At 42.6% G+C, this 27,621-nt stretch overlaps 2 protein-coding genes across 6 annotated transcripts in view; one reads left to right on the top strand and one right to left on the bottom strand.

The window, feature by feature from the left end:
• Window positions 1-21,206, bottom strand: part of rps6ka1 (ribosomal protein S6 kinase a, polypeptide 1) — a 54,564-nt gene extending 33,358 nt beyond the window's left edge. For 2 of the 5 annotated variants that reach the window (XM_023399522.2, XM_087172097.1), the window contains exons 1-2: window positions 21,063-21,206; window positions 6,533-6,577 (exon numbers count right to left, since the gene is read on the bottom strand). In XM_023399522.2, coding sequence (XP_023255290.1) covers window positions 6,533-6,577; window positions 21,063-21,206 — 189 coding nt within the window. Of the gene's footprint in view, window positions 1-6,532; window positions 6,578-14,183; window positions 14,876-21,062 lie in introns of those variants that run through there. The other 3 variants (XM_023399525.2, XM_087172098.1, XM_087172100.1) reach the window with 2 other exon arrangements.
• The window catches only part of cnksr1 (connector enhancer of kinase suppressor of Ras 1), a 29,245-nt gene continuing 22,762 nt past the window's right edge, over window positions 21,139-27,621 (top strand). The window contains exons 1-4 of the mRNA XM_023399520.2: window positions 21,139-21,256; window positions 22,441-22,598; window positions 25,240-25,442; window positions 25,885-25,969. Coding sequence (XP_023255288.1) covers window positions 21,205-21,256; window positions 22,441-22,598; window positions 25,240-25,442; window positions 25,885-25,969 — 498 coding nt within the window. The 5' untranslated portion in view covers window positions 21,139-21,204. The remainder of the gene's footprint in view (window positions 21,257-22,440; window positions 22,599-25,239; window positions 25,443-25,884; window positions 25,970-27,621) is intronic.

Genomic DNA, 27,621 nt, shown 5'->3' on the forward strand with positions numbered 1-27,621 from the left:
GGGGGGGGGGGGGGGGGGGGGGGGGGGGGGGCAATGCCACATAAATCAAGTGCGAGGTCAGGCTTGTGAAAGAAAAGAGAGAGCAGTTGCCATGCCTACAACATGCATGTGCAAACAGAGAGGCTTATGGTTACACAAATACACGCTGCGAGGCTACGCAGCCTTGACTTTCCCCATTTCCCTGACTCGCCAGCCCTGCAGCGCTCTACGGTAGCCCAGGGGTCAAAAAGCTCATCATGCAGGCAGCAATCCCTGCCCACACACTCTCGTAAATACTGGTAAATATTTAATCAGTCCTGGAAACACTCAACACCAAGGCTGCACTGAGCCCTTCTTTTGATTAACACAAACATGAGCAGAAAGGCAGAGATGCGCTGCAAGTGTGTGTGTGTGTGTGTGTGTGTGTGTGTGTGTGTGTGTGTGCGCGTGTGTGTGTGTGTGTGCATCTGCTTCACACACGTCATTCCCAAGAGCCCCAAAGTGTGTGTTTGAAGTGCTGCCTTATTCTGCCACTTCCTCCTTTGTGGCACACTGAGTCTTTCTTCAGTCACAAAGCTCTGAACTGTGCGGCCGCATCTGTGTCCACAACTGACTGACTGGAGGGAGAACTATGCCAAAGCGGCCTACTGCTTCCTCTCCTCTCCGCGCTTCTCTCCACTTCTGCAGTCCTCCTATGCCGTTTGCTCCTCCCTCCATTCCCTCTCCACTCACGCTCTTGACAGTTCCCTCGCTCCCGTCTCCGCAGTGCCCTCTTGTCACTGGGTCAGTGAAGCACAAATACCACTCGCTCAGCACCTAGCTGCAGCAAAAAGCCATTATCTACATTAGGGGGCTACATAAAATGTCACTGACACCAATGTGAAAAGGCATTACCTCTCTCTGCCGTCCGCCCTCATGCTTGGTAGGTGGGAGTTCACACTGGAGTGGGAATCACACCAAGCAAAATAAAAGCTCTCACACACACACACACACACACACACACACACACACACACACAGAGAAGCAAAACTGCATACTACGTATATTATTGACCACATACTGCTTGTTTCTCAACATGATGTAGTGAACGTTGCTGATGAGAGCAATTTTAGTGACAAACGACCAGAGATTGTTTTGAAACGATGAAACGATCACTTGCATAAAAAGTAAAACTGAATTCACCTCACGTAGATTTGAAAGGTGACTGTAAGAGGTATATAGTGTGTTTTAGAGTTTTGTAGTTTTTGCAAATTAAAAATTGTGAAAATGCCTGTTACAGTTTCCTTGAGCCAAAGGTGACATCTTCAAATCAACCAAGTGTCCAAAACCCACACATACAGTATTTAAGTAACAATGACATAAACTGAGAAACACAAAAAAAACCCCACATGTGACGAGCTGGAACCAAAGAATATCACATTTTTGCTTCATAAATGATTTAAAGTTACAGCAAAATTGTTGTTGATTAATCTTCTGTCGACTGACCAATCAAAAATAAGTAATATTTTTGCCAAAAAATGACTCACGTCTCAGTTGTACTTTCCGTCAGTGTGGTCCTTCCCATCATTTAGCTTGTAATCAATAACACCACAATGGCTCCAGCGGCTGCCTTGTGCTCCCGCCTATATGTCTATAATACCTACAAAAGCTGTCTTCTCAGAATGTGTCCTCCATTTGCAGCAGGGATGGAGGAAAATCATGAATTATCCAATTATAACTCCACTTGCTTTTGCCAGGCTGGCTGCCAGTTGATTTGATGCGAAACCATGACAACCAATTCTCCTCACGCCGAGGGAGCATTACAACTTCTCGAGATTCAGCCATAATGTAATAAAAAGTAAAAATCTATAATCTGTGACAATTTGTAGTAATAAAACAAAAAAAGCACACTTTTTTTTTTTTTTTTGACTTCCAGAACAGGGATGGGAGGGAGAGCGGGAGGGAGAGCGGGGTAACGTTAAGAAGACATCACCTGAGATTTATGGTGTATGATTTGCCGAAGTATAAAAAGTTATATATCATTTGAAGCTTTACTACAGCCGGTCAGGAACTCTTAAAAGTGTTTGAGGTGGAAGGGGCTCCGTTAAACAAAGGTGAGGTCTCATACATGACTGCACCACCAGGTTTTGAGCAACATTTAAATTAAAATGTGATGACAGTTGGTGAGATGTTTGCTTATGTTGCCAGGCTGTTTGAATCAAATCAGATCAAAGCACTCCCACACAGTCCTCAAGATGCAGATTATGAAGGTTAGACTTCAAAATATATAATTACTGAGGAGGTGTTTTTCCTAAATTTACAAAATAAAAAAAAAGGTTTGTTCATTTAGTCATGAATAATCCGTGCTGTAGAGAAATATTTCAAAATGGAAGGTACGTTTTCAGGGGCTTTAATGCACAAGTTGCCATATTGCCGTGTGTAGAATGGCTGCACATATTGTATTTTACTCTAACACAGCAGATTGTCCTCGCTGTCACACACACACAAACTACCCGGTATAGATGGTGAGAAAGGGACTCAGCTTCGCTAATAAAGCAAAACACAATTAAGAGCGAGAGACTATTGTTACTTCATTAAGACGATCAGTTCATTAGTGAGGCAGACTAATGTATTTGATTAGGTAAATTACAGCAAGCTGAATAAATTCGCTGCTGAGAGTCTGATCAGATCTGTAGTTTGTCATCGTGCCTGATCAGAGGAGTTTTTGACTTGGAGATGCTGCAAACGTCGCATGGCTGAAACTGTTTCTTTGTTTTTGACAGTCTGCTAGCTTCTCCCCTTTTGTCAGCTGTGGGGTTTGCTGTAGGCCAATAATTTTCAATCTTTTTCAAAAATAGTGGGATTCTTTGCTTCACAAACTCTGGAAATCCTAGTTCGCTGGTTTTTCTGGTTCGGCAATTAAAATCGATGACACATCCTCATTGGTCAAAGCTGAAGCTTTCAGGGATTTGTGCCGCAACAAAGAATTATTTTCATTATTGACTGATCTGGCATTTTCATTAGTAACTTATTTATCATTCAGCCAATAAAACGGTCAGAAAATTGTGAAAAATATCCAACAGAATTTCCCGTGGCGATTAGATTAGCCTGCAAATCAATGGCAAACAGCTGATACTAGATCATACAAAATTGGGTTAAATGGCTGCCACCTTGAACCATGCCCTGAGGAACTTGTGTAAGGTCACTCTTGCCTGCTATGCTAAATTATTTTCACTTCCTTTTTGACAGTCCTGTGGCAGACAGCTGACCTTTCACCACATACAGTACGCCATGTTTTTTTTTCCCCCCCAGATCACCTTATTCTGGCACTTCTTTCTTAGAAATGGAAACTGTCATACCAATTGGTTCGGCTTTTTTGAACAAGTCTTCCTCGCAGGTGTCCCCAAGGGCAATGAAGACAAAATGATTTGTTGCTAGAAATAGGCCAATTTCCACACTAGTGTGGGAACAAATCTTTGTCAGCCTGGTTTTGTGCCAGGGAGTAAATTGACGGGTAGCGTAATCCCCTGTGACGAGACGAATCCGTTGAGTATCCTCTCAGGTGACTGTGCTCTGCTGCCTGATCATCCCATCAATACTCCTCACCAGAGGCCGTTTGTTGGTCACAGCTACTTTACTTTTACAATAGAATCTTACTTTTTTCCAAGTTCTTTAAACTACCAAATGTACAATAACAAAGACATGGTTGTTATCGTCTTTTTACTTATGATATTGATATTTTCACTAGGGATTGATAAATAGATTAGCCTCATCAATTACCAGAAACAATCTTATTCTCCCTTTATTTTGAAAAACTAACTCTCTACCTTTCAGCTGGGAGCCGCTCAATCGCTAGTGATTTTGCCCTTCTCACACAGTTTTTTCTGAATGGTTTTTCGATGCCTCAAGAGGTAAAAAGAAAATATACAGCATTTCTCAAAAAGAGGCAAAGATAAAAGAAATGTGTAAAAAACAATGAACAGTTTTATGCATCAGGATTTGTTATGGTCTCATTTTCTACCATTGTAATCACCTCGCGACCCTTTATATTAGTTTCACAATCTTCTCGACCTCCAGGTTGGGAACCACTGGACTAAAGGATTAATCGTAGTCAATTGAAGCAACTATTTAACTTGATTTCTACCTTGCTTTATTCTGTTTTAATGTGTCCCCCCTGAAATCGATGACAAAATAAAAGTCTTAAAAAAACAACCACAGAGTCACTGTGTTAAAACCCTGTGGAGTCCCCTAACCTTTACTTGCTGCGGTCACCTTTACTATCAGGTTAATGGCTCTTAAAAAAGCGAGGGAGGGGCAAATGCAGCACTGCTAGCTGGGTAATATGCTCCTCTGTATTCACCAAGTTTTATACCATATGAGGAGTCGCAGAGAGAAATGTCATAGAGGAATGTGATAGCTCATTAGTGCTGTGGATGTTTTCTCCAGGTGCAGAGGACTGACTTAACCTCACCGCCCTCAAACACACACACAGGCACACGTATACCATAATGCTGAGGACTATCACTTTAACTTTTTTTAAAGCCTATTTCAGGTTTTAACATTTGCATCAGCCAACTCAGGCAGGTACCCTTGGTCTCAATTGTTACCTTTGTCCCCTCCCCCTCTCTCCCCCCTTAGGTCCGCTGGAGCCAGGTAACTCCCATGGCTAGAGTAGATAACAGCAGCCATTATCAGATTCCCAGCATTTAGACAGCAGCTCAGTATTGATTGCTGTACCGGCTGGTTACGACTGCCCTGACTTGCATGGTGCCAGAACAGTCTGGGGACCTGCTCTACCCTCATCCGCAACAACAAACAGCATCTCAAAGTCAGATGTATATTTCAAGAGGTTATTTAAAGACTGCTGACTTATTCTCACCACATGAAAGTCAAAATCCATTATATTATCCTATCTTAGGCCTTCTATCCATTTCTTTTGAGAAACATGAGCTACCAGTCCTGTAGACTCCCAGGCACACCAGCTTGTTAAGAGGCCATCCTAATTAACAAGATTACATAAATGATCAGATTACTGAAATAAACCCCCCCCCAATCAATTAGCCCAACATGTAAAGTACATAATCACACAGCAGCCCAGGCCTGAGCCATAATGAAATATTATCGACTTTTGGCAGAGTCATATTGCGATGATACGATTAGGGATGTACCAATCCAACAGGCAGGATTGGTATCAGTGCTGATACTGACCCCATTATACGGATCAGGCGTCTGCCATGATGTGACCAATCCAGGTTCTTTTTTAGTGTCAGAATGAAATTCAGTGTCTCTGATACCAGCTGCATCTGCTCTGTCACAGAAGGTGCCTCAGCGATCTCTGGGTTCATGTTAAGCATTAAAATGATTCCAAACGATGTGAGGTACCGTAACATTTAGACAAAAACTGAGCAGTGGTGTTGAATTGGTAAAAATCAGTTTCCAGAGAAAAATAAAAGTTCAGAACATTCAGAGCAATTTGTAACAATTAATTTGATTCATTTGCCATATCATGTGTGGAAAATATCCTTATTAATATTGTGATAATGATTTCAATCATACTGCCCATTTTACCAATAATATTAATTTATTAATTTATTTTGAAAATGCACATGTCTTTTATCTCTTGCCATCAAACATTAGTGGTTTTTGACCAGCTCTGCCCCTGTGTGCTGACTCCTCTGACTGAAACCCTTCCCTCTCATCCAGCGCACTCAGCTCTGCCTCAGTCACAGCACATTGTTCTGAACTGAAAGAAAAGACGAGATGCTCGTCAGAGCCTCTCCCCCTTGAGAGTGAGGATAGAAAAAAAAACAAAAAAAAAAAAAAAACAAGCTGAGCAAGGAAGAACATTTCCTTGTCCTCTGCTACAGAGCTAGAGAGTAACAGTCTACTGGAGGAAACAGGATCACGTTTCAGGGCTGGACAATAAAGCGCAGAGGCCGGCCAGGAGGCAGGAAACGGCTGACTCAATGATTTTCAGTGAGCGTGTGTTTCTGTGTGTGCACGTCTGTGTATATTTGTCTCCCCGTGACATGTTAACATCGTTAGCAGGACAGATGAGGACATGCGGGGTGTGTAATACTATGGCCCTATAATATTGACCCAGACACATCACTATACACGGTGGTCCAGACTGTTGCTCAATCAGCCTCACTCAGACAGAATTCAATACATTAAACTCCTGCCAGCTAATGCCCTCTGTGGGCTGTCAATGCAGTTGCTAAATGAATAAATCAACGCGCAGTCACACATTTGTGAGCATGGACATGAGAGACCACGGCGGCTTTCTCTTCCTCCTCCAGCGGAGATGGGAATGGCTCAAAATGAAGATTCACACAGGAATTTGCCCTTTGATGGAATTTCGCCTTCATAGAAAAGCACAAACAAAAGAATTCTTTGCACAAGTTGTGTCCAAGTCCTCAGTCTAAATTATTGGATGTTAAGCTGCATGAATATGAATGAGTCACATTTGTGCGTGTGTGTGTGTGTGTGTGTGTGTGTGTGTGTGTGTGTTTGTGTGTGTGTGTGTGTGTGTGTTTTTGCATGTGTGTGTCTGTGTCCCAGAGAGGCCACGTACCTTGACAGCAGGCGTGACTCCATCCTCAGCAGTGCTCTGCCCATTCTGTCAAGAAAGCAAACGAGGGAAACAGTCAGTGTGTGTGGCACCGCATGTATCATGTATGTGTGTGTGTGTGTGTGTGTGTGTGTGTGTGTAAAGGATGGAGACACAGAAAGAGAAAGAGAGGGAGAGAGAGATGCAACAGAATATTTGCAAGACTGTGTGGGTGGCAACAGTCCATTGTATCCAGCACTTTGCTCCTCCGCTGGCAAACCCAATAATCTAAGGCTGACACACAAATGCACATCGCTCATTCGTTCCCCAGTAGGTAAGTCTTGCTGAGAAGGGTAATCATTGTTATTTGTCAAACAACGGCTTGCCAAAGGCGATTCAGAAAATCAACATGTTGTTGATACAGCGGGAGTGGGCGGCTAACTTTGAACACAGAGTGGGATTTCAGTCACATTAGGTGATTAGATACATCTCTTGCACACAAAGCTAAAGAACAACAAGGGGAATGATAAACAGAGGACAGAGGTAATATCGTGAGATACGTTTGATTTTGATTTTTAAAAAGCAGAGGGCCATTATGATGTCAAGTCAAATTAGCATCACTTGTTATTGCCCATGTGTAGTCTACAGAGGCCAGACAGGCAGTGGAACAAAAACGCAACATCACTAAGATGGGTTGTCCAGTGGCACTCGTGGTATTTGTTCAATTAGAGAGGACTTGATTGATCACAATAGGAGAGGGTGAGGCTTAGAAAATCAGCCCTGGATCCATCCCAACCACATATTGGAGGTTGAAAAACAACCGGTTGCATGTGTAAAATTACACACTATACACAGATGGGTAGTTTTTGTTAACTCATTCAAACATTATTAGACAGATTTTCCATTGCATTTTTGGGTTCCCTTTTTTAAATTTTTCTTTTCTTTTTTTTTGTTTGTTTATAAAAAGGTCCCCCGTCCAATCAATGATTTCTTTTTGCTATTGTTACTTCATTTGGATGTTTGACCTCCACCGACCTCCAATGTGCAGACTCTGACAGTAAAGGGCCGTTACGTACCAGCTGACGAGTCACCATAACTCCATCCCCACCATAACTGTTCATGACCTTGTGACTAGGTGGAAGACAATATTTAACTTACATCACAAACACATACAATGAGAATGGGCTTTTCAGTGAAGTAAGGGATCTCTTGCGTCCAGCAGGTAAACTTTTGAAATGATCAGTATTTGTAGATTCATTGATTCTAGGAGAAGGAGTGGATACAATTTTACAAATTTTTTTGAAAAGATACATCAGACAAATTACTAGTATTTATTTATTTGAGTATTTTCAAGTGTCTTAAAAACCTGAGATGGTATCTTTAAATGTGCAAAATGGTATAAAATCAGTTCCAGATGGCTGTATATGACCAATGAGCTCACTTTCATGCTGCACATGATGAATAACACACCATGCCATAAGTGGTGTTCATCACTTGTTGCATCATATAAGCGGAAACGGTAAGAAGTGTCTCATGTCTTCCACTTTCCCACCGATTTAAAAAAACAACAATGCAGTTGAGATCCTACATTTCCCATAACGTAGCTCAACACGCAGTTGTAGCAAGTAAATTAACTTTGACATGTAAAATTGGTGGGCGTGCCCCTTTAATGAAAAAGTCTTGCCCCAATGATGAAAGAGAAAATAAATCCATGATGATAACTGACCCCTTCCAACGATCAAAGAAAGACTGCTGGGCCCAGAGTCAAGTTGTCTGGCCAAGTGTGAGCACCCCCTCAATAACCCCCCCCCCCCCCCTTTTTTCCACCTCTTGCTTTGTTTTTCCATTACAGAGGGGCGACCCTCAGGCTGTTCACTTCCTCCATGCCCTCTTCCCACTTCCTCTTCCTTTACACTGCACAAAATAGACAGGCAAACAACACAATGACAAGCAGTGGCCTTAACAATCAAACACTGAACCGAGAGGGTAATAGAGTGAGTGGGGACACCGGGGGAGGGGGGTTGCACAGGCAGTGACAACAGAGCAGCTTTTCTGGGCTCTTGTATACCGCAGGGAAAAAAGACTTTGTGAGGAGAATGAACACAGACTGTGGATCTACATCACAACACATTTTCGTCTGCGCTGCAAGATTGGATGTGTCTGGCAACTGGATGCACTTCCTTATTCTCTGCTTCACTCTAAGCAACAAGCAACAGCTATAAATTGGCTGAGTGCCACCAACCCCTGGCATTTTTACAGTTCATCTGGTTGGACTTTAATCACGATCCCAAGGGAGGCAATTTAATTTAGCCAAACTGTGCCCGTCATAAAAGCTGTATGAGGCATAATGTGAGGTGGCATGGGAGAAATGGAAGCAATTAAGCATCCAAGTGCAGTTCGAAGTCAGGCACAGATGTGTGCTGGGAGTGACAATTTAACAAAAACCAAGACGAAGTGGAGTGCGTGCTGCTATGATGAACTCTGCAGACAAATTTAATCTCAGTGTTCTCACTTCCCACATCAATCCACTTACTGATTCTCTTTACTTTATCTTCCCTCTGTGAGGTGTATGTGGTTGGTTTTGTCTAACCCGGTATGGTGAGTGGGAATCCTAAGCGAGTGAGTGCAATTGTCTGAGTTAGTCGGTGTGTGTGTGTGTGTGTGTGTGTGTGTGTGTGTGTGTGTGTGTGTGTGTGTGTGTGCGGTCAGAAGGGCCTGCTCTACGTTGCTGCTCAACACATTTCAACCTCATTAGCTCTGCATGGCTGATCCAAGTGGCCCAGTTAATGGTGTTTTCACTCCCCTGGGCTTCCTCAGTGAAAGCTCAGGCATGCACATACACACAGGCAGCCACGAAAATACACTCAAAGTTGAATACATTAATAAACAAAAGTGATATTGTAAACACAGTGAGGACGTACATCAATTACGTTGTACAAATACATAAGTAAGATGCACACAAATGTTCAAAGAAGAAGTTTCCCAGCCACAAGCAAACTCTAAACACACTAATCTATTAAGCCAGACAGGAGAACTTTTAATTTCTCACAGGACTCCTATATGATTAGACAAGTAAACAATCTTAGAGCGCTAGAAGTGTGTGTATTTGATAGATAAATCTATGTTTGTGTGATTAGAGCAGCGCTGCCCTGTAACTAGGCAACAAAGAACCACAATAACCATACTTTGTCGGTGTCTGCAATCCTATCTGACTGAATTTCTTGTAATCCAACCTGCCACTGAGTATCGACAGCAGGTCACGTTACTAATGTCCTCTTTTGGTTGGTGCCAGAAAATGGAATTAGCTATTTCTATTTGTCTTCTTTTTTTTTTAGTCTGTGCTAAAAGGTTTCTCCCCAACATCAGCAACCACGAAAGTGTAGAGAGAAGTAATTAGGTTTTTCAGCACCAAACCTGCTTCAGCCTGACTGTGGATGCACAACACACAGTCTTTGCTTCACTGGTCGATGCACATTTAACACTTTCTGAACATTCGAAAAGAAATGAGACCGCACTTTCCCAGGGCACCTATCAAGTAAAGGGTTGTGTTATCACATGCCCAACCCAGCCCTCCTCCACTCCCACAGTCCTGCTCAGGTGTTCCGCGGGTCACACCCAGATTAGCCACAGCAAAACTGCACACACGCACACGCACACACGCACACACACACACACACACACACACACACACACACACACACACACACACAAGCATGAAGGTGACCCGAGCATGCACACTTGCACAAGAACATGAGTGTACACTGCTGACCACACCTGGCTAACAAACATGGTGCAGATTCCTCTCATTAACCCTACTTTCTCCTCCACACCTCCCCTTACGTAATGAAGAAACAAGACTCCACTCTGGTCTCTGTACCTGTCCTGCAACATCTAGGCTTGTACAGTCCTGCTCTATAAATCCTAGCTTGTGCAGTGTTGCTTACATAAATACACACTTACACTTTTTACTCTGCCCTGTCTTTTGAAATGTAAAGTACTATATAACAACAGCAACAGTGTGGAATTATTTGAAGTCTCGCAGATCTGAGTCCAGATACAGACTACCACATTTAAATTCAAACCTGGGATCTAAATCTACTAAACTAAATACTGTTATCGCACCATCTTGCTTGTCATCTCACGGACACAGGCAGGCGTAGTTAGAAAGCCTGTTATCTGACAGAGGGGCTCAGGTTGAAAAAGTAAGACGGCAGGTTCAAACTAGCTGATGCAAAGAAATGAGAGGCTAGCAGTGAACAGGGTGAGAAATAATATGCAATGAAACAATGGTTGAATAAAATAAATACAATAAAATGATCCCCTCAGAGGCAGGAACCACCAAACTTAACTTTAAAAAGTGTCTCATCAAGCTACTGCATGAGCAGAAAATAAATAAATAAACAGTCAAATCCAGGCTGCAGCGAGAGCGGGCAATATAGATCAATATTTTCAACTAAGTGTACAGTGAGAAAATAAGCAGCAAACTACCTGATAAACACTTCGCTGCATCTCCAGCTGGTCATTGCAGCTTTTGTGCCAAACTTCAAGGACTTGGTTATGCAACAAAGCTTTTATAAACATAGTTCTTGAGTTTTTAGGAACTAAATGTCATTCACTTAATCCACTCCCTCCATCCATGCTACACTGTAGAAATTTAGTAAGTTTCACAATCACCAGTGTGAATCAATGAGGTGAGCCAAAGTAACAAAGTTACACCGGACTCTAGGTTTTACCTAGCTTAGGGGCATGTGGATTCATTCGGCATATATCTGTTGTGGAAATGAAAACTAAACGCTGACAGAAGCATGATTCAGATCTTTTGGTCGACCCGTCTTAACATAGTAGTGGCAGTGACCAATGCAGGTGGTAGTGACTCAACTGGGACAGGATGGGGGATGATCTGCTGAAGAGTCTTCATCAGATGATTCACTGAGATTCACTTAATTCACTGCAGACATGGTTCGGTGATAAATAAAAGGGATTAACCAAGTAAATATTTTGAATAGCTCTCTTTGCACATTCATTTCTTGCTCGCTTCGCTTCAAAAAACAAGAGGCTAGCGAGTCTGATTCCCCATTCATGACACCTTCTCTGCTTCCAAACAGAAGCATTCACATAATGACTAATGGGGGGGGAAACAGCCATCCCATCAGCCGGCCGTCATCAGAGCAAATCACTCTGTGCATGCGTGTGTTTCAGCCAAAAAAGTGTGTCCGTCCCATCTGTCCACATGACCAGATAGACTCCCATTGCTCGTGTGCTTCCCTTTTGACTCCCACAACATGTTCACTGGCATGGCCTCCACTCTCGCTTGCTCTTTATGCTCAATCAATCCGAGCCCCGAGCCAACTCTCCCTCTCTCTTTCCCTCTCTCTCTCTCTGCCATCGGGAAGAACCAAAGTGTGCAGCTGGCTGGTAGGTTGGTGACAGAGATAAATGGCATCGATCCCACTCTGACTGGCAGTGACTGGTGTGATTAAATTAATCACAGATACTCGATTTCTGGGGCTGTCTATACTGATACATAGGGACAAAAATAATTCCTCCTTATTGTATATAGGCTGATATTTACTCACATATTCTGTATTTTTAGCAAGAATCTCACAAATTAGTTTATCAAAGAGTTGTGAGCATTACACAAAGGCAGGGTTTTTTTTTTTTTTTTTTACTGTATAAAACTTATCACTCTTGGCACCACCATCTGTTCAGCTGTGATATGCTACTCAGCCGACTCGTATGCTGCAGAATACTGGAAATAGTTGAGTCTGCTGAACAAACTGTGTCAGGATGACACTGTTTCTAAATTACCTGAAGTGCCTCACGTGCAGGTTTTTCATTCATCATATGCACCAACACTGATGTTTCTCTGCTCTAAAATTAACGGTGACGCCTGTGTCTCTTAAATGTGCAAGCAATCATTTTTACCTCCTCGATAGTTGTAGCTCTCTTCTGATTAATGGCATGGCTTAATGAGTCAAGACCCATTAACTTGACTTGTCAGTTTTCACTTTCACATTTTTGTAAATCATTTCCAGGACGTCTTTTTTTCTTCCCAGTGCCCACATTTATTCCAATGCCATCAAATTATTATCCCGTTATCCCGGCCGAGAAATGATCCTCATTCATAATCAGACTCATCTCTCGTGAAGCTGATTGAGGACACCTTGTAATATTGTGCACAGAGCTATTCATCAGTGAGATCAGACAGACAAAAGCATGGGTATCACATGCTCGCACCGCCCGCTTAATTGGCAGACTAATTCAAAAGAGCCAATTTGGTACAGTTAGATAAAGCCTTCAGTGTTATATTACAGTGCAGCCTAAAGTGCCACAGGTTGCTTCTATGTGGCCTACGTCTGCTCAAAACGAACCAGAGTGTGATGGATGCATATTCTCTAAGCAACCCGTCTGTTCAAGAGGCAATTGATGGGTTCATGAATAATGATGCTGAATCAGAATAATAGGGGTCTGGACCACATTAAAGTCGCTATTCTCTCTCTCTATTGTCCTAAATTCTACATGTTCTGAGGTTTTGTTGGCAGAAGATTGTAAAATGTTCAATCTTTTAGAGAGTCCGTGCTCAACAATGTCACCCTCTACCTGCTGTGTAGTAATCAGACACTTTTGACACTTCTTTGTTTAAGTTAAACTCTGCAGAAACACACACACACACACACACACACACACACACACACACACACACACACACACACACACACACAGAGCGAGAGAGAGCACATACAGCATGACTTTGGTGGCACAAGTGCAGGTGCTAGCGTGTTTAAACTGTAAACTATTAGCAAGAATAAGAAAAGAAGAAAAAAATTAACCCATCCTGCAGCCCATATTAAAAAGGTAGAACTCCAACGTTACCGAAATAAACCGATGATTCAACAAAGTTGAATTTTAAATGTGCTGACAGCTTAGCCTGTCGCCATAAGCGGAGGACACTCTCTCCCTATACCTTTACTTTGTGGTGCCATATATGACAAGCCCTTCACACACTGGCAAGGCACTGGAAACCACTTGACAGGTGAGAACAGTGACAGACAGTGATGATGAGCCGGTTGCGTTTTCCTTTAGATCACAGACTGTCTGGGTCTCTGTGGTTCTGAGCTTTGAAATGGAGCTTGCCTGTGAGCCACAGTGGAAGAGGGAGGAAAAGTGGAGGCTTATTAATTTGAGCTCTTTGAAAACCAATGATGGGAAATGATGAAACATCTCCCCTCTTGGTTAAGGCGGCCAATCACAGCCTATAACAGGCCTGTACATGATTGTCAGTGAGGTTGTCAGTGGCACACTGACATGTCCTCTGGAAAACGAACAACCTATTCATCACACTCTGAGTTACCATGATTAAAAATGCATACTATTAATATTATGAATTATAAATGGAGTCTATACTCCCCAGGCTCTGAGTGCTGTGGAAAGTCTTAAGTAAACCAAATAGAGAGGGTGTCCAATCATTTTAGTCACTTTACTCTTAATAATCACTTTGGCACTCTTCTACAAAGTGGACGATAAACAGCTTAAACTGTCTCATAAAAATGAACTCACTCACCCCATTTTAATTTCCCCTGACCCTGGAAATCAAAGTTGAGCAAAAACTGCTCAGACAATGCGTGCAACAACAAAAAAAAAAAAAACAGCGGCGACACATTTCACCTCTCATTACCTCCGTCTCAAGCTGCACTAGTTCCATTGTGGGCCATGGCTCCGCGATCTGTGCAAGAGGCATTTTCGCAGGGATTTTCACAGTTTCCTCCCCTTCAGCTGCTGCTCGAGTGTCGAATGTGGTCTCCCGAGATCGTCTCGCCTGCTGCTCCTGTCAGGTGCAGTTCACTCAGAAGCTCCTCACTCAGGTCGCGAGTCCAGGTGGAGCGGATTTCCCAGCACTTTGCTCTGTGCTCAGAGGAAGATGACGCGCGTGCAGCCTGCTGCGAGCACAACCAAGAGCTCTACAAACAATTGTAATCCCTTGATATGACTTCGGCGTCGCTTGGACACTTGTGTGTGTTGGCTGAAAGTGGTAATCCAACTAAAAACACCATAAACACTAAACAAACCCTCTTGTCCTACCGGCTACGCGCACTGGCTACTCGGGGGGGGGGGGGGGGGGGGGGGTTCACAAGCAGGAGAAGGAGAAGAGAGCAGAGCCCAAACGTGTGATCCAAGCTCCCTCTGGAAAGGGAGTCTGCAGGAGTCTAATGCCACCTAAGGAGGGAATTAGCCAGAGTCCGTGCTGCCTTTGCAATCGACGCCAGGATCAAATCTTAACGCCTTCCTCCCCTGTGTGTGCTTGTGATTTCTCCCGGGCAGAAAAAAGGGAAGACTTCGTCTCCGTCCGCCTGGTTCCCCGCAGTAGTGTGTGATGCGCGCAGAGACCTCAGTGTGGCTCTGTAGTACGAGCAGGCTCCAACTCGAGCTGTTATTGGCAGACTCCAACAGGATTTTAATCCAGCCCCCTTTTCTACTTGAGCTGCCCAGGTCTGATCGCGCCATCATCCGGCGGAGAGATGAACCGCAAATACGTAATGCAGACTGGAGACCTATAGTGTTTCCAGCATGCTGCAGGTGCATCAGATGAGGATACAGTAGAGCCTGTGTGTGTGTGTCCAAAGGAAAAGCTGTCAATCATCAATGGCAGATGAGAGCACTGGAAAGAAATCTGTTGGTTGCATAATCCTGTACACTTTGATCACAAAAGATGGAAGTGCAGAGTGCAGCTGACTCCCCATGCACTCAGTGACCTTGCTTTTACCAAACTAATTTTTTTTTTTTTTTTTTTTATTCAATGAAAGACCTTTAGACCCACATCACAACTTTCTCTAAGCCGAAAAATTACATAATAGATTACACAATAGATTTAAAGAATAAAAGAGACTAGAATTGTGGGTCGTGACCAGTGTTGTTGGATTCTGTGCGGACATTACATTGATGCATCAGTCCTTTCATTGACAAATGCTCTTGTGATGGTCCTTGTAATCTTCAGTGATATTAAAAAAAACACCCCTCCACCATCAACACTTCTCTGCTTCATTCACTGCAGAGTGGATTTTGCTCTTGGCCAGCTTTGGTTACTATTGGCAACAGGAGAGCATCAAACCGCCTCGCCGTGGATGCATCAGATACATTTTTGATTCAAATTGAGATGAAGGAGGCATGGCATTTCATAGAGACAAAAAATGAGAAATTAAGTGGAATACAATGGAGCCTATGATTTGGTGCCTGTCTTTTGACGGATGTGTTGTCTAAGCAGGCTGCATATGCAAAATGCTGCCACTCCATTGTTAAAAGCCTGTTTAAAATAACAACCTGTGGCTGCCACTTGCAGCTTTGTGACAGGTTAAACACGCTGATATCATCTGTGGGAGGAAAACACTTCCCATCTTGTGTAACTGCATATCAATGTTCCTGACACATCTGTGGCTTTTTGGACTTTGTATCCACGCTGTTACCATGCAACACCTTCTCTGTTCACTCCAGGAAAAAAAAAAAAAAAAGAACTGCCACATTCATTCATTCATTCATTCATTCATGTCTGAAGGTTTCCTGCAGTTTCAACATGTTCACCCATTAGTGCATTTTCCTGCAGCTCATATAGTATTTCTGTGTTTTTTTCTACACGATCCACATACACAAGTCATGCTAACGTGCACATATGGACTCCACAGATTATTATTAAATGCTTGTTCCCTGGCACCTTGTCCTCCACAATTCTACGCGGCAAAGAAAGGAAAAGAGAGTCAGTGGCGAGAGAAAAATGCTTTTTCCTTTTCCCCTCAAAGCTTGTGGGGTCACTGCACAGCCAATTTATCTTCTTACAAATCCATACCACCCCATTGACAGGGTGGTCGGAAGGTGAGATTAGGCCACCTAGGGGGAGTGCTTTCCATCACATTCACATTGTATGTAATATTAATAATAAGTAACTGAATAAGTCACTGCCTTCCCAAAGCTCGCCTCAACACATCGATTTGTCTCTATATGATGGATAAGCAGCTGCTACGGGAGCATTCATGGCACCTCATAATGCTATATTGGTGTTTGTTATTTAGTGCAGCCGACCATTGGTCATTTCTTTTCTCTTCTCTTCTCTTTCCTTCTCTCATCTTCTTTCTTCTCATTTATTTCCCTTGTCCATTATGGGCAGGACAACTGCCGCTCTGTCCTCCTCTTTCCAAGGATGCCAGTAGATTGATGCTGGACATTTCTCACTGTTTAGGGCTCCTCCTGTGCGATGTGATGGATTCCAGACTGTCAGCTTGATCCTGTGGTGGAAGTTAACGGTGTATTAAAGACAATTTATAGGAATGAGTGAAAAGAAGACGATCTAGAAGGGTGATAAGTCGTGTCAAGAGGCCTGGGAATGGGGGAGTGTTGCTTTCTAGAAATCAATGTAAGAAATGGGTCACTGGTGGCTGGAAGGAAACAGCCTCATGTAAAAACAAACAGCCTTGCATAAGGTACACTGATATTGATTGACATGTTGTTGTTCTCTGAGATGTACAACACACTGATATTCTGACAGCAGGGAATCTCTTCTTCTAATCATGATGCTCCAGTGATATCACAGGTGACAGCAATGACTCAGAGGTGTCTCCCATCCAGTGGCAAGAGACTACAGGGATACCCCACCCCCCACCCCCACCTCTGGCTAGAAATGAAGCATCATGGGAAATATGACTCAGTCCAGCTTGACATGCATGTGCAATGGAGCAAGACTCCACCCTGACTTGTCGGTGTATTGGCGCAGAAATGAGGCCCGTTTGTCGAGGAGCTGTCGAACAGATACGTCAGCCGAGCTGTGACAAAATAGACGTCAGATTCAGCCCCCAGACGACGGCCTGCAAATTAGACAAACTGATGCAAACCCGACACTGTTGACATGGCATGAAACCTCATTTTCAGTTTGAGCTGAAAGCGCAGAGGTTCAGGAGAGAGGGAGAGTGATGTTAAGTATGCAAGAGGAAACAATGAATCATACAGCACAGTTACCACCACTCTACATATATACAGCAGTAAACAGTGCGATTAGAATGCAAATACATTCATACTCCAATTGTGAAGTGGCAGCTGGTGCTGTAACAGCATCTCAAATAATTCATCTGGTCATTTATTATTGTTGCTTTTCTTTTCTTTTCAGACTACCATAAACACATGTATATTCTTAATCTATTTTCAATCATGCAGCTTTGTTCCTTTATTTGACTTGCTATATGTATTTCTTTTATTTCTGCTCCTGACTTTGTTTTTTTTTTCCACTATTTGCCATTGCTTTTCAAATGTGGTATAAAATAATAGGATTTCCTTACTTACTGCACTTTCTATATTGGGTGAAACTAAGTTAATTCAAGATGCATGCTCCTGGCATTTCTGTCAACCTTTACTGTAATGCGTTTGAGGTACGAACCAAATTTTCCAGAGTGTCTGACTGTGTATGTTGGAATAACTTTCCGCATAGCCAGCAAACGTCTTAAATAATAGGTCTTGTGCTGTTTTGCTTTCCCTTTCCTTTCCACCATTATATGGATGAGCAAACCTGAGAGGCATCTAAAGCAGATTAAAGTTTTATGAGTATATGTTTATTTATGTCAAGTGAAATGTTCAGTTAATCCACGGGATTAATTTGTTGAAGCAACACGGGCACTAGGAGCTGACTCCACTTAAAGACTTAAAGAAGAGCATCCAGATGTAGCTGAAATACAATACAGGATGCAAATGCTAATGGACATGGGATTTACGCTAACAACTTGTGCTTTGTACAGTAAATTTCATCTCAGTGCACTCTTATTTCACCATTTCACTTCTATATTTCACAGTCTAGGTGGGTCAGGTTTCTACAAGAGCACTCTCAGACCTTTGATAATAATTCCTGCTTAGCCGAGCCGAATGAGCACATGTCTGCAGTGCAACGACCAACGCCATCAGTGGGGCTGTAGCGTAGAACAAATTAATTAGCTGCTCAGTAGTGGAGCAAGGGTAATTATCCAGTCTCTGCTGAGGGACTGTAGCAGGGGAAGATGATATTGTAATGATTCAAAAATTCACTCTGGGTCTGTGCCGTACAGAGATGACGAACAAATAGCGTTATTGTATTTCAAACATCAGAGGAATTATCATTTGTCATAGAAGGGACAGTGAGGCTGCAGATGGACTGGGAGGGTAGTATTGACTGATAAAAGAAAAAAACAGAGGGGGGGGTAAAGAGAGGCTGTAGATACACAGTGTGAAATATTGTTGGTTGTTGTGTACAGTCTTGTTTCTTTGTCACAAGCGCCATCTTTTGCAGCAACGTTTCCTAATGCTGACTCCATAAACATGACTGTTGTGTTGGGTGTGCTGACATGCGATAAAAAAAAAAAAAAAGAAGCATGTTTAGGCTTGAATTTGTGTCTCTGGTATTTGGGCTGGGCAAAAGAGGCAGGCCGAGCACAGAGTCTTAAAAAAAAAACACACCTCTGAGATCAAGTTCAGCACACAAACAAGCTACAGTAACACATCATCACGTCATTGATTTTCACTGAGAAAACGCATCAAGCTGTTTGTGAAGTACTGGAACATACCGGGTCAATACGTAGATTCAGATTCAGACTGTTATTATGTTGTTGGTCCCACACAAAGAGCTGCTATCACCGCAATAAAACCACTGCAGTAAACTGCATAAAAGCACCAAGTTGTACAAGATACTTTAAGCAACAATGGGCGAGAACTTAACAATGCGCTGGTTTTCCATTAACTTAGATCATTCTCGATTTGTCAGACTGGTGGACTGATGTCTTACAATCGAGCTCGAGTTATTTTCCTCTCACACTTTCAGCAGAGAACGTTTTGACTCAGCAGAAGATCAATAATGATTCAGTCAGCATTTGCAATGACAAAAACCTCTTTCCAATGCTCCAATCTGAAGGATTACATTAGTATTAATAAGCTGCTTCATTTGTTCTTTTCACTTTGAAATACACCTACCCATGACTAAATGCTTTGAGGCATACAAAATTATACGATGCTATCTCCAATAAGCATTTATCTACAGAGACAAATGACAGGAATAGATTTTGCTGCCCATCAGATTTACTCAAAATATTTGAAGACAGTGGCACAAAGCATATACGCATAGGGGCACTGCCATTTCACATGCTGTCAAAGAAACCACACTCCCCCCCCACCCACCTTCCCCCTTCCTCTGTCTCTTTCTCTTGGTTCAAAGAGAAGAACAGCAGGGGGTGCCAGATATCATAGGACAGCTCTTTCATGACTATAGCCTTTTCATCAGGCGGTGCCCTTTACCTCTGGGGGGTGGGGTGACATTCAGAGGCAGCTTAGTCACGAACTGTATAATATGAGATACTAACAATATAATCTCCTGGTGTCTCTCACAGCATAGATTCCACAGTTCATTCACAAAATCCCTACACTTCAAGTCATAAGCATGAATGGAGCAGACACTGATTCAAAGGTGTTGCAAAGTAACACATTAGTTTGATAGTGTTGTTATGATTGATAGTTTCCTTTAAGAACTCATGTTCCTGAATTTTATGGAGGTAATCATTCAACATAATCTGAACTTTGAACCCCCGAGCTAGTTCCTGCACAGCTTGTTATGATATTAAGTGCTGTTGGGGAATAAATAACAATGAGTTATATTGAAATGCTGTCTCTTGCTTTTAATTCCCTAAGAGTCCATACAAAATATGATATAATAACAATAATATCCCTGTGTTTCCTTCTCAGTCAAAAACTGTATGTTGTAGATATGGATGAATTATTCATGAATGAATTCCTCCAGTGGCATGCAGCTGATATAATTATTGATACCTTAAATAATTCAGCAGGCAGAGATGTTCTGACACTGTAAAAAAAATATATATTAGGCATTAATAAAACATTCATAAAGTTAAGATGATGTTTTCTCACGCTGGAGCCCAGAAAGTCAATGCAGTTCAAAGGATAAAATAGGAAACGTATCCGGAAAATTCCTGGTAGAGCAGCTGAACCAGTAGACTTGGAAAAGAGGATTAGATGTGCTGGTCTGTGCAGGGAGGGCAAGTGTCCCCCCCCCCTACACACACACACACACACACACACACACACACACACACACACCTTTAAGTCTTGTGACAATTCATGAACTGTATGTGTGTAGGGGATCGTAATTAAGTGTCAAAATTCAGAGCATCATTTAATGCAATCAAATGTAACCTAAGCACCACAGGGTTAAAGCAGGACCTTTCTGGAACAGTCCCGGAAGTAGCATTATTACAGGGTTATTGTATCGTACAGGTGATGTGTTGTTGTATCCCTCCACATGCTGCTGTGTAACCACCACAGGCCATGCGCCCTTTTTTTTCAAGCGGATGACGCGATTGCGTATGAAAGTAAAACTATGCGGGAAGTTATGAACCTTAAAGCCGCAGCACCTTTCACACTCTATCCATTCCTCCAGGTAAAGGGAGGGGAGGAGGGGGGCGGGTGAAGGAGGGAGGGGTCTTTGCTCCCTGGTCTGAGCCTGACAGTTTCGCATTGGCTGACAGCAGGGGGACTGTTAACTTACCTGTACCTGTGGGAAGGAGTGCCACTCGTCATCGTCCGACTCCAAATCAGGATCAACTTTTCCTTCTTGCAGCAGCCCGGAGAAGTAGAAGTCAGCCAGGACGGCTTGAAACTGAACGAACGACTGCAGCAGGACTCCGAGCATGGAGCCTATAACGTGTTGGAGCGAGGAGAGAGTCGGCGAGTGGCTCCAAGGTGAGGAACATATCTCGCTAGTATTTTTTTTTCTTCGTCACGCCTTGATCGCCTCACAGGTACTTTGGCTCGAACACTAAAGTCAGAAATAGAAGCGCCACACAAATCCTCTTGGAAGTGAAAGGTGGAGGTGGAATGAGGAAGTGGCCTGAGCTGGGAGAGAAGCCGCAACAGTCTTGTCCTGATCAGTGTCAACAACTGAGGTAGCAGGTACCAGAAACAGTGTTTACATGGCTGACTGCTCTCTACTTTGAGGACGTGTTGCGTGATTGATTTATGTCTTCTTTCGCCCAAAGGCTCGTTTACAGAGAGAATACTGCTCATTATACAGTACAAGTACATGGATGAATACTCTCTTATGCTGTTACATAACTGTATTACAATATCGGCCCACAGTAAAGGTGAATTAGTGTTGGAAAGTAACAGTAAAGTACATTTACAATGCAATTTCAGGTACTTGTACTTTATTTTATTATTTCAGTTTTACTTTACACTTCAGAGGGCAATCGTGTACTTTTCATACAATACGTTTATTCAACAGCAGCCATCTAATTACTGCTTACTTTGCAGATTAAGATTTTATGTGCAGAACCAATGATCAGTGTAAAGTGTGAGGCCTTGTTGCCAAACAGTATATGAAATATAATTTCTCAATGAACAACATTAAAGTACTGCTTACGTATTAATATATAAATTATAATCTTGTCAGTACTTAATGATCTTGGATGCAGGATTTCTACTGTACAAAGGAGAGCATTCACAGTGTAGTATTGCTATTTTTTACTGACGTGAATCATTTGAATACTACTATCACCGCAGGTTATTACATGTAAAAACACATTTAAGTGAGCCTATTGTGATTTTATTATGAAGTGGTTATAGTTGCCAAGTCATTACTTCAAAAACTTGCAAAGTGAGAAGACGCGATATTGAATTAATATCATCATCATATAGTTTATGACCTATTTAGCAAGTTAATTATATTAATGTCTTGTGTTTCACAGACACATTTCATGCAGCAGAGCAGAAGTCTTTTCTCAGCAGCTCCATTGATCCTCTGTCTCTATTACTCCATGCTCACTCTGCATGTCTCTGCCTGCACATGCATGTGTTTTTCTGACTATGTGACTTGTGCGTTGCATGTGGTTGAAGTCTTTGTGTGTTTGTGTGTGTCCTGTGGCCAGGTCTCGATGCCCCCCTGCATCAGTACTCTGTCTCAGAGTGGCATTTGTCGGGCCTGGATCTGCTCCAGTTGACTTCGCAGGACCTGGAAAAGCTGGGAGTCCGTAAGATCGGACACCAGGAGCTCATACTGGAGGCCGTGGAGAAACTCTGCTCTCTGGTGAGCAAGGAAGCAGAATCATGCGTGTTTGTGTTCACTACGTGTCCATAGCAGTGCTCTGTGTATCCAAGGCTGCTTTGCCGTGTGTGCGCTCCGGAGGCAGTGTGCGAGGAGGAGAGGTGTGCTCTGGATGTTTACTGAGCAGTCATCTTCTTGTCTTGTTGTGTTGTTGTGTACGGTCTGATACTGGAGAACCAAGATTTTTTTTTTCCCACCATCACACTTCTCATACATCCAGCTCTTGTTTGCATAGCAGAACCAGCAGCTGTTGGACAAATCCAGCCAGAATACACAGCAGCTGCTCTTATTGCCATACAAGTCCTGCCGCACTGAAATACCCAGAGCCTTAACAACATGCACCAAGTTTGACTTCACTGCTTCCCTTTGCCCTCCACTTTTATATTGAAATTCCCCCTAGTCAAGCATATCATAGTAAAATAGTTACTTTATTTTTCCCAGCCAACATCAAAGGACTAGTCATGCTTTAACTGCAACCAAAGCAGTTAGAATACCAAAGCTTGCGCCTAATACTTTACATGCAAATTTCTGCGAAAGTTTGCAGTCAGCTAAAAAAAACACTTCCGCCCCTCCTTTGATTCTCTGTCCTGTTTTTTTTTTCCTGCTGCCTAATTAATTTTCCTCCCTGTCCAATTTTGAGAGGGAGCTTTAGGACACTTAAATAGTCATGTTGGTGTGTGTGTATGTGTGTGTGTGGGTGTTTGTGTGTTTCCAGAGTGGCCTTTGTTTCATTGGACGGACTAATTGAGCAGGACAGTACCAGGCAAGGTTCCAGCTCTGATGGCGTAACAGCCTGTAAACATCAGACTAAAGCTCAGGCTGCTTAAACTGCCTGTTGTCGAATTATTGAAATAACTGTAGTACTGATTGAAATAGTCATTACAGCATCAACAGTTTAACCCCAAAGTCTGAATGAATGAGTGTGAATAAGGTTTTCCTGCAGGAAAAGCCTCACAGAAGAGGGTTTGTTTGAAATTGTTTTAACACAAGACTAGATTGAAACCCATACACAAACTCACAGTTTAAAATTTTACCTTAATAACAATGTGTTATATGTGTGTGTGTGTGTGTGTGTGTGTATGTGTGTGTGTGTGCGTGCGTGTGTCCTCTTCACTCCCTCTCCTCCCTCTCTGCTTTGATGCTCCGTGAAGTGCTAACACTGCCCTCATTCATAAAAAAAACAACCATCAGACGCTCACATGAAACAGACCAAACACATTCAAGTGCACAGTTACATAATTAACGACTCCAGCGTTGAAAAGGGCTGCATGTTGATGGCGGATTGTTCCGGCCAGTTGAAGTGTAACAACAAAGCGCGGTCGGTCCAGACCTCTTGACCACTGATGAGTGGTGTCACAACAATAACCTGCTCCTTCTTCAGCGGCCGTGAGGAGTGACGTCTCTCCTCACACACGGCCCGGCAGGAAACGGCGATGACAGGTGTATGAACTGAGACGAGAGAGGCTCTGTCTTGTTAAAGGGTCTTTAAAGTTTCAGTTTTATTTATTCCTTTGCCACAGTTTGTGTTGTTAGCTGCGAGAGCATCCAGTTTGTGATGCCTTTGATTTGTGACAGCGCTGTGGGGGTTTATGTGATGTAAAGTACAGTCTTCCCTCATTGATAGAAATATTAGAATCACCTCTTATTATAACACAATATGATTCAGCAGCACCACAAACAATATAAACACAAACTGAACATTATAACCTTCATGAATGGAGGGTTTACTACAAGACTGAATACATTAGCTTTACCCAGATGTACCTAATAAACTGACAACTGAGTCTAGATCAGGAGAAGAAAAGTGCTTCTTCAGTTCTTCAAAATTAGTTTTGTCAATGAGTTTTTAATGTTGTTAGATATTGAGCTAAAAGTCAGCATTATGATCACATGATAAAGGTGACTGGATCAGCCAAAAACACATTACTGTGTGTTTTCTCCTCAATATTGATAGATTTTACAGAAACCACTATACCACTACATATACCAGTATCATGATATAAAATTACATATATTGTGATAGAGAACTTTATCAAATAGTAATAATAAAAATCTTATAGAGCACTTTTCAAAATCCAGCTTTACAAAGGCAGCAATGAAACATAAAATCAATAGATTTCAAAGAGAAGAAAAACGGATTAAACAATTGAAACAACAACAGAAATTTCAAGCCATCGTGTATTTCAACACATTGTTTCTTTCAAAAAGGAAAAGTAGAGGAAATGACACTAATTTCTCAGTAAAGCGGAATGCTACACATCAACGCAAAATAACTGTGTTTTAGCGTAAGGAACATGGCGTTCACTCAGCTCTCACTCTGTTGAAGTGAAAGCGCTCTCTGGCTCTCATTGCAACAGTCAGTATCGTGATTGTGTTCTCCACCCTCTAGCAAAACACACAGTTATGCTGAAATGAAATTCTGTGAAGTGTTTTCAGCGGTTTGGGTTTTGTTTTTGTTTTTGTTTTTTTTTGTTCTAAAGTGGACAGAAGAGATGTGATGAGAAAATGAAGGGCATTAGGAAGAGGGCAAGAAATGCATTGAACATCACAGAATTGATTGCGTTGAACAATGTGAGTGAGATCGTCCTCTGACCGAGCTGCAATGTGTGTGCGTACTCTCCAGACATATGGCATGGGCGGGGAGACCCTGCGTGGTCTGACAGAGAAGCTGCGTGCTCTTGCCCACACCCTGCAGATGGGCATCCAGGGCCGCTGGCGCCTCAACCGCTCCGAAGGACAGAGCGCCACCAAGCTGCCTGCTCGGGTTCTGCAGGTTGTGGTGGAGCTCATCACCTCTGCCAAAGGCCTCTTCTCTCTGCTCAACAGGTTTGTAAAGAGGGAGTTATCTAACTGTTATATATACACTACTTCAAATCCTATTTTATTCCACAGTTATTTTCTACTCAGAGTTGTTCTCTGCTGTGTCTTTTAAAAATAGTGTCTGGCGGTAGATTTTGTTGCCGTAGGTTTTATGTAGAAAAGGGTGGCTGTGGGCTGAAGTCAATTTAGAGGTGTAGCCTTTGCTGTACATGGGGAATTGTTTGGTGTACGCACTGACTTTCTGTTTACACATCCCTTGTTAAGAAAGCTGTTACCTGCTCCGTTTGCTGCCTTTCATTTTTCTCTTTTTGAGACTTTCTTGCATCCATAATTGACTTTGTTTATTTGAATTGCCTGTGTGAAAATGAAATGATTGTGCTCGTACTCACAGTTAAATCCTTCTAGTCTCTCTCCAGACTTGTTTCAAATATAATCCCTGTCTTTCTAGGCATCAGTTTTTGCAGCTCAGTGGATGCACCTCCACCAAGAACATATTCGACTACTGCAGAGAGCTGGGAGAAATTGTCCAGAAGGTTCGTCCATTTATCGCTTTAAGAAATTAAGAACATAAAACTCGTGTACGTCTGTCCATCTGGTGTTCTTATCTTCATCAAATGCAGGAAATAAAAAAACAAAAACAAAAACGGAATGGCTATGTGCCAGTTTAGTACGTTTTACTGCATCAACTAATGTTCATGAAAGCATAAGGTGTTTATCTTAAGAGGAACCATTTTTCTAGTGGTATTTTCATGCATGCTAAATTTCTAAAGAGGAACTACAACCTGTCAGTGACCAGCTATTTCTTTTTAAATCAGGCCCCTAAAACGCACAACACGAAAAAACAGATTCACACATTCCTAGTTCTTGAGAGTGGCCTGAGTAATGCATTCTTTATCTTTACATTCCTGGCATATTTGAAGGCGGCTGTACCTTGAGGAAGCTTGACGGCGACTGCCAAAGAGGGGAGCTGGATTCTGTTTGTGTTTACAGCTCTGTGATACTGTGAAATGTTTGAAAGGAAAAAATGAGGAGAAGGAATATTCATAACTAAGATGAATGTAAAGTGGGTCAGAAGTTTTCACAGGTAGAAGAGGAGACAGGCCTGGATATGTTGTAGTGCCCAGGGGGAGTGAGGGAGGAAGGGAGGGAGGGAGGTCGGGGGGAGGGAAGGAGGGAGGGAAGTTGCAAAGCGAGAAGCAAAAAGGGGACGGCAGGGAAAGAAGGAGGAGACTGAGAGAAGGATTGCACTGCAACTGTTAAATGACTTTTGACTCCTGGGGGAGTTTGTGTTGGTGAACGCTCAGCAGAGAGCAACAGGCTGAGAGAGAGAGAGAGAGAGAGAGGGAGAGAGAGAGGGAGATAGAAAAAGACCAGTAACTCTGAGACCACACTGTTGTGACATGAGAGATAAAGATGAGACGATGGAAGTGAAGAGGACAAACAGAAGAAGATGGAGATAGCAAGAGTAATTAGAGAGAGGCAGTAAGAGGTGCAGGGAACCTGTGGGGGGGGAAGAGGAGGCTCAGTATTTAGAGGACTTTATTTGTAGCGCTTCTATAGCCAGCTCTGGACGTCTGCCCGGCACGACAGGTACAGTTCTCACCTCTTTGACTGGATAATTCTCCACAAGGTGATGCTGCATTTACTTTTGCCCTCCCACTTTGCTCGACTGCTTAAAAAAGCTGAGGCCGACTCTTATATAAAACAGCGAGTGTATTTTCTGCCTGTTATTCAAAGTTGAGAATCATTCAGTGTGGGTTTTTCTTTTTTTTTTTTTCTCTCTGAAGATTTGATAAAAATGTTAAAAACATTATTTGAGATATATGGCGCTAGCCACATGAGGACAGACCTAACCAGATTTGTCAGTTTCACATGTTTAACCATTCACAGGGGTTAACGACAAGCCTACGGGACTTTCATGTGAGAGCTGAGAGTCACGGCTTCTGTGCTGGTGTATAGTAACAGTCACTTTATTCTAATAGACTTGGATGACCAGAGGGGAAGGAAGGAAGTGTGGATTTCAGAGAGTGATTTAGCTTGTTGACTCTGATCGGATGTTTTTCGCGCCACTACGAGGTGAATCAGATTTGGGTCTGTCCACTGTTGTTCTCATTCATTGTCTGCTCCATAAGTATGGAGGCAGAGCACTTACTGAATGATTAGTAAGTTAAGACCTTCGCTGTTT

This window comes from Seriola lalandi, unplaced genomic scaffold, assembly GCF_002814215.2.
Source record: "Seriola lalandi dorsalis isolate HSWRI2012SDOR001 ecotype SW California unplaced genomic scaffold, Sedor1 jcf7180002052042, whole genome shotgun sequence".
NCBI classification, from domain to species: domain Eukaryota; kingdom Metazoa; phylum Chordata; class Actinopteri; order Carangiformes; family Carangidae; genus Seriola; species Seriola lalandi.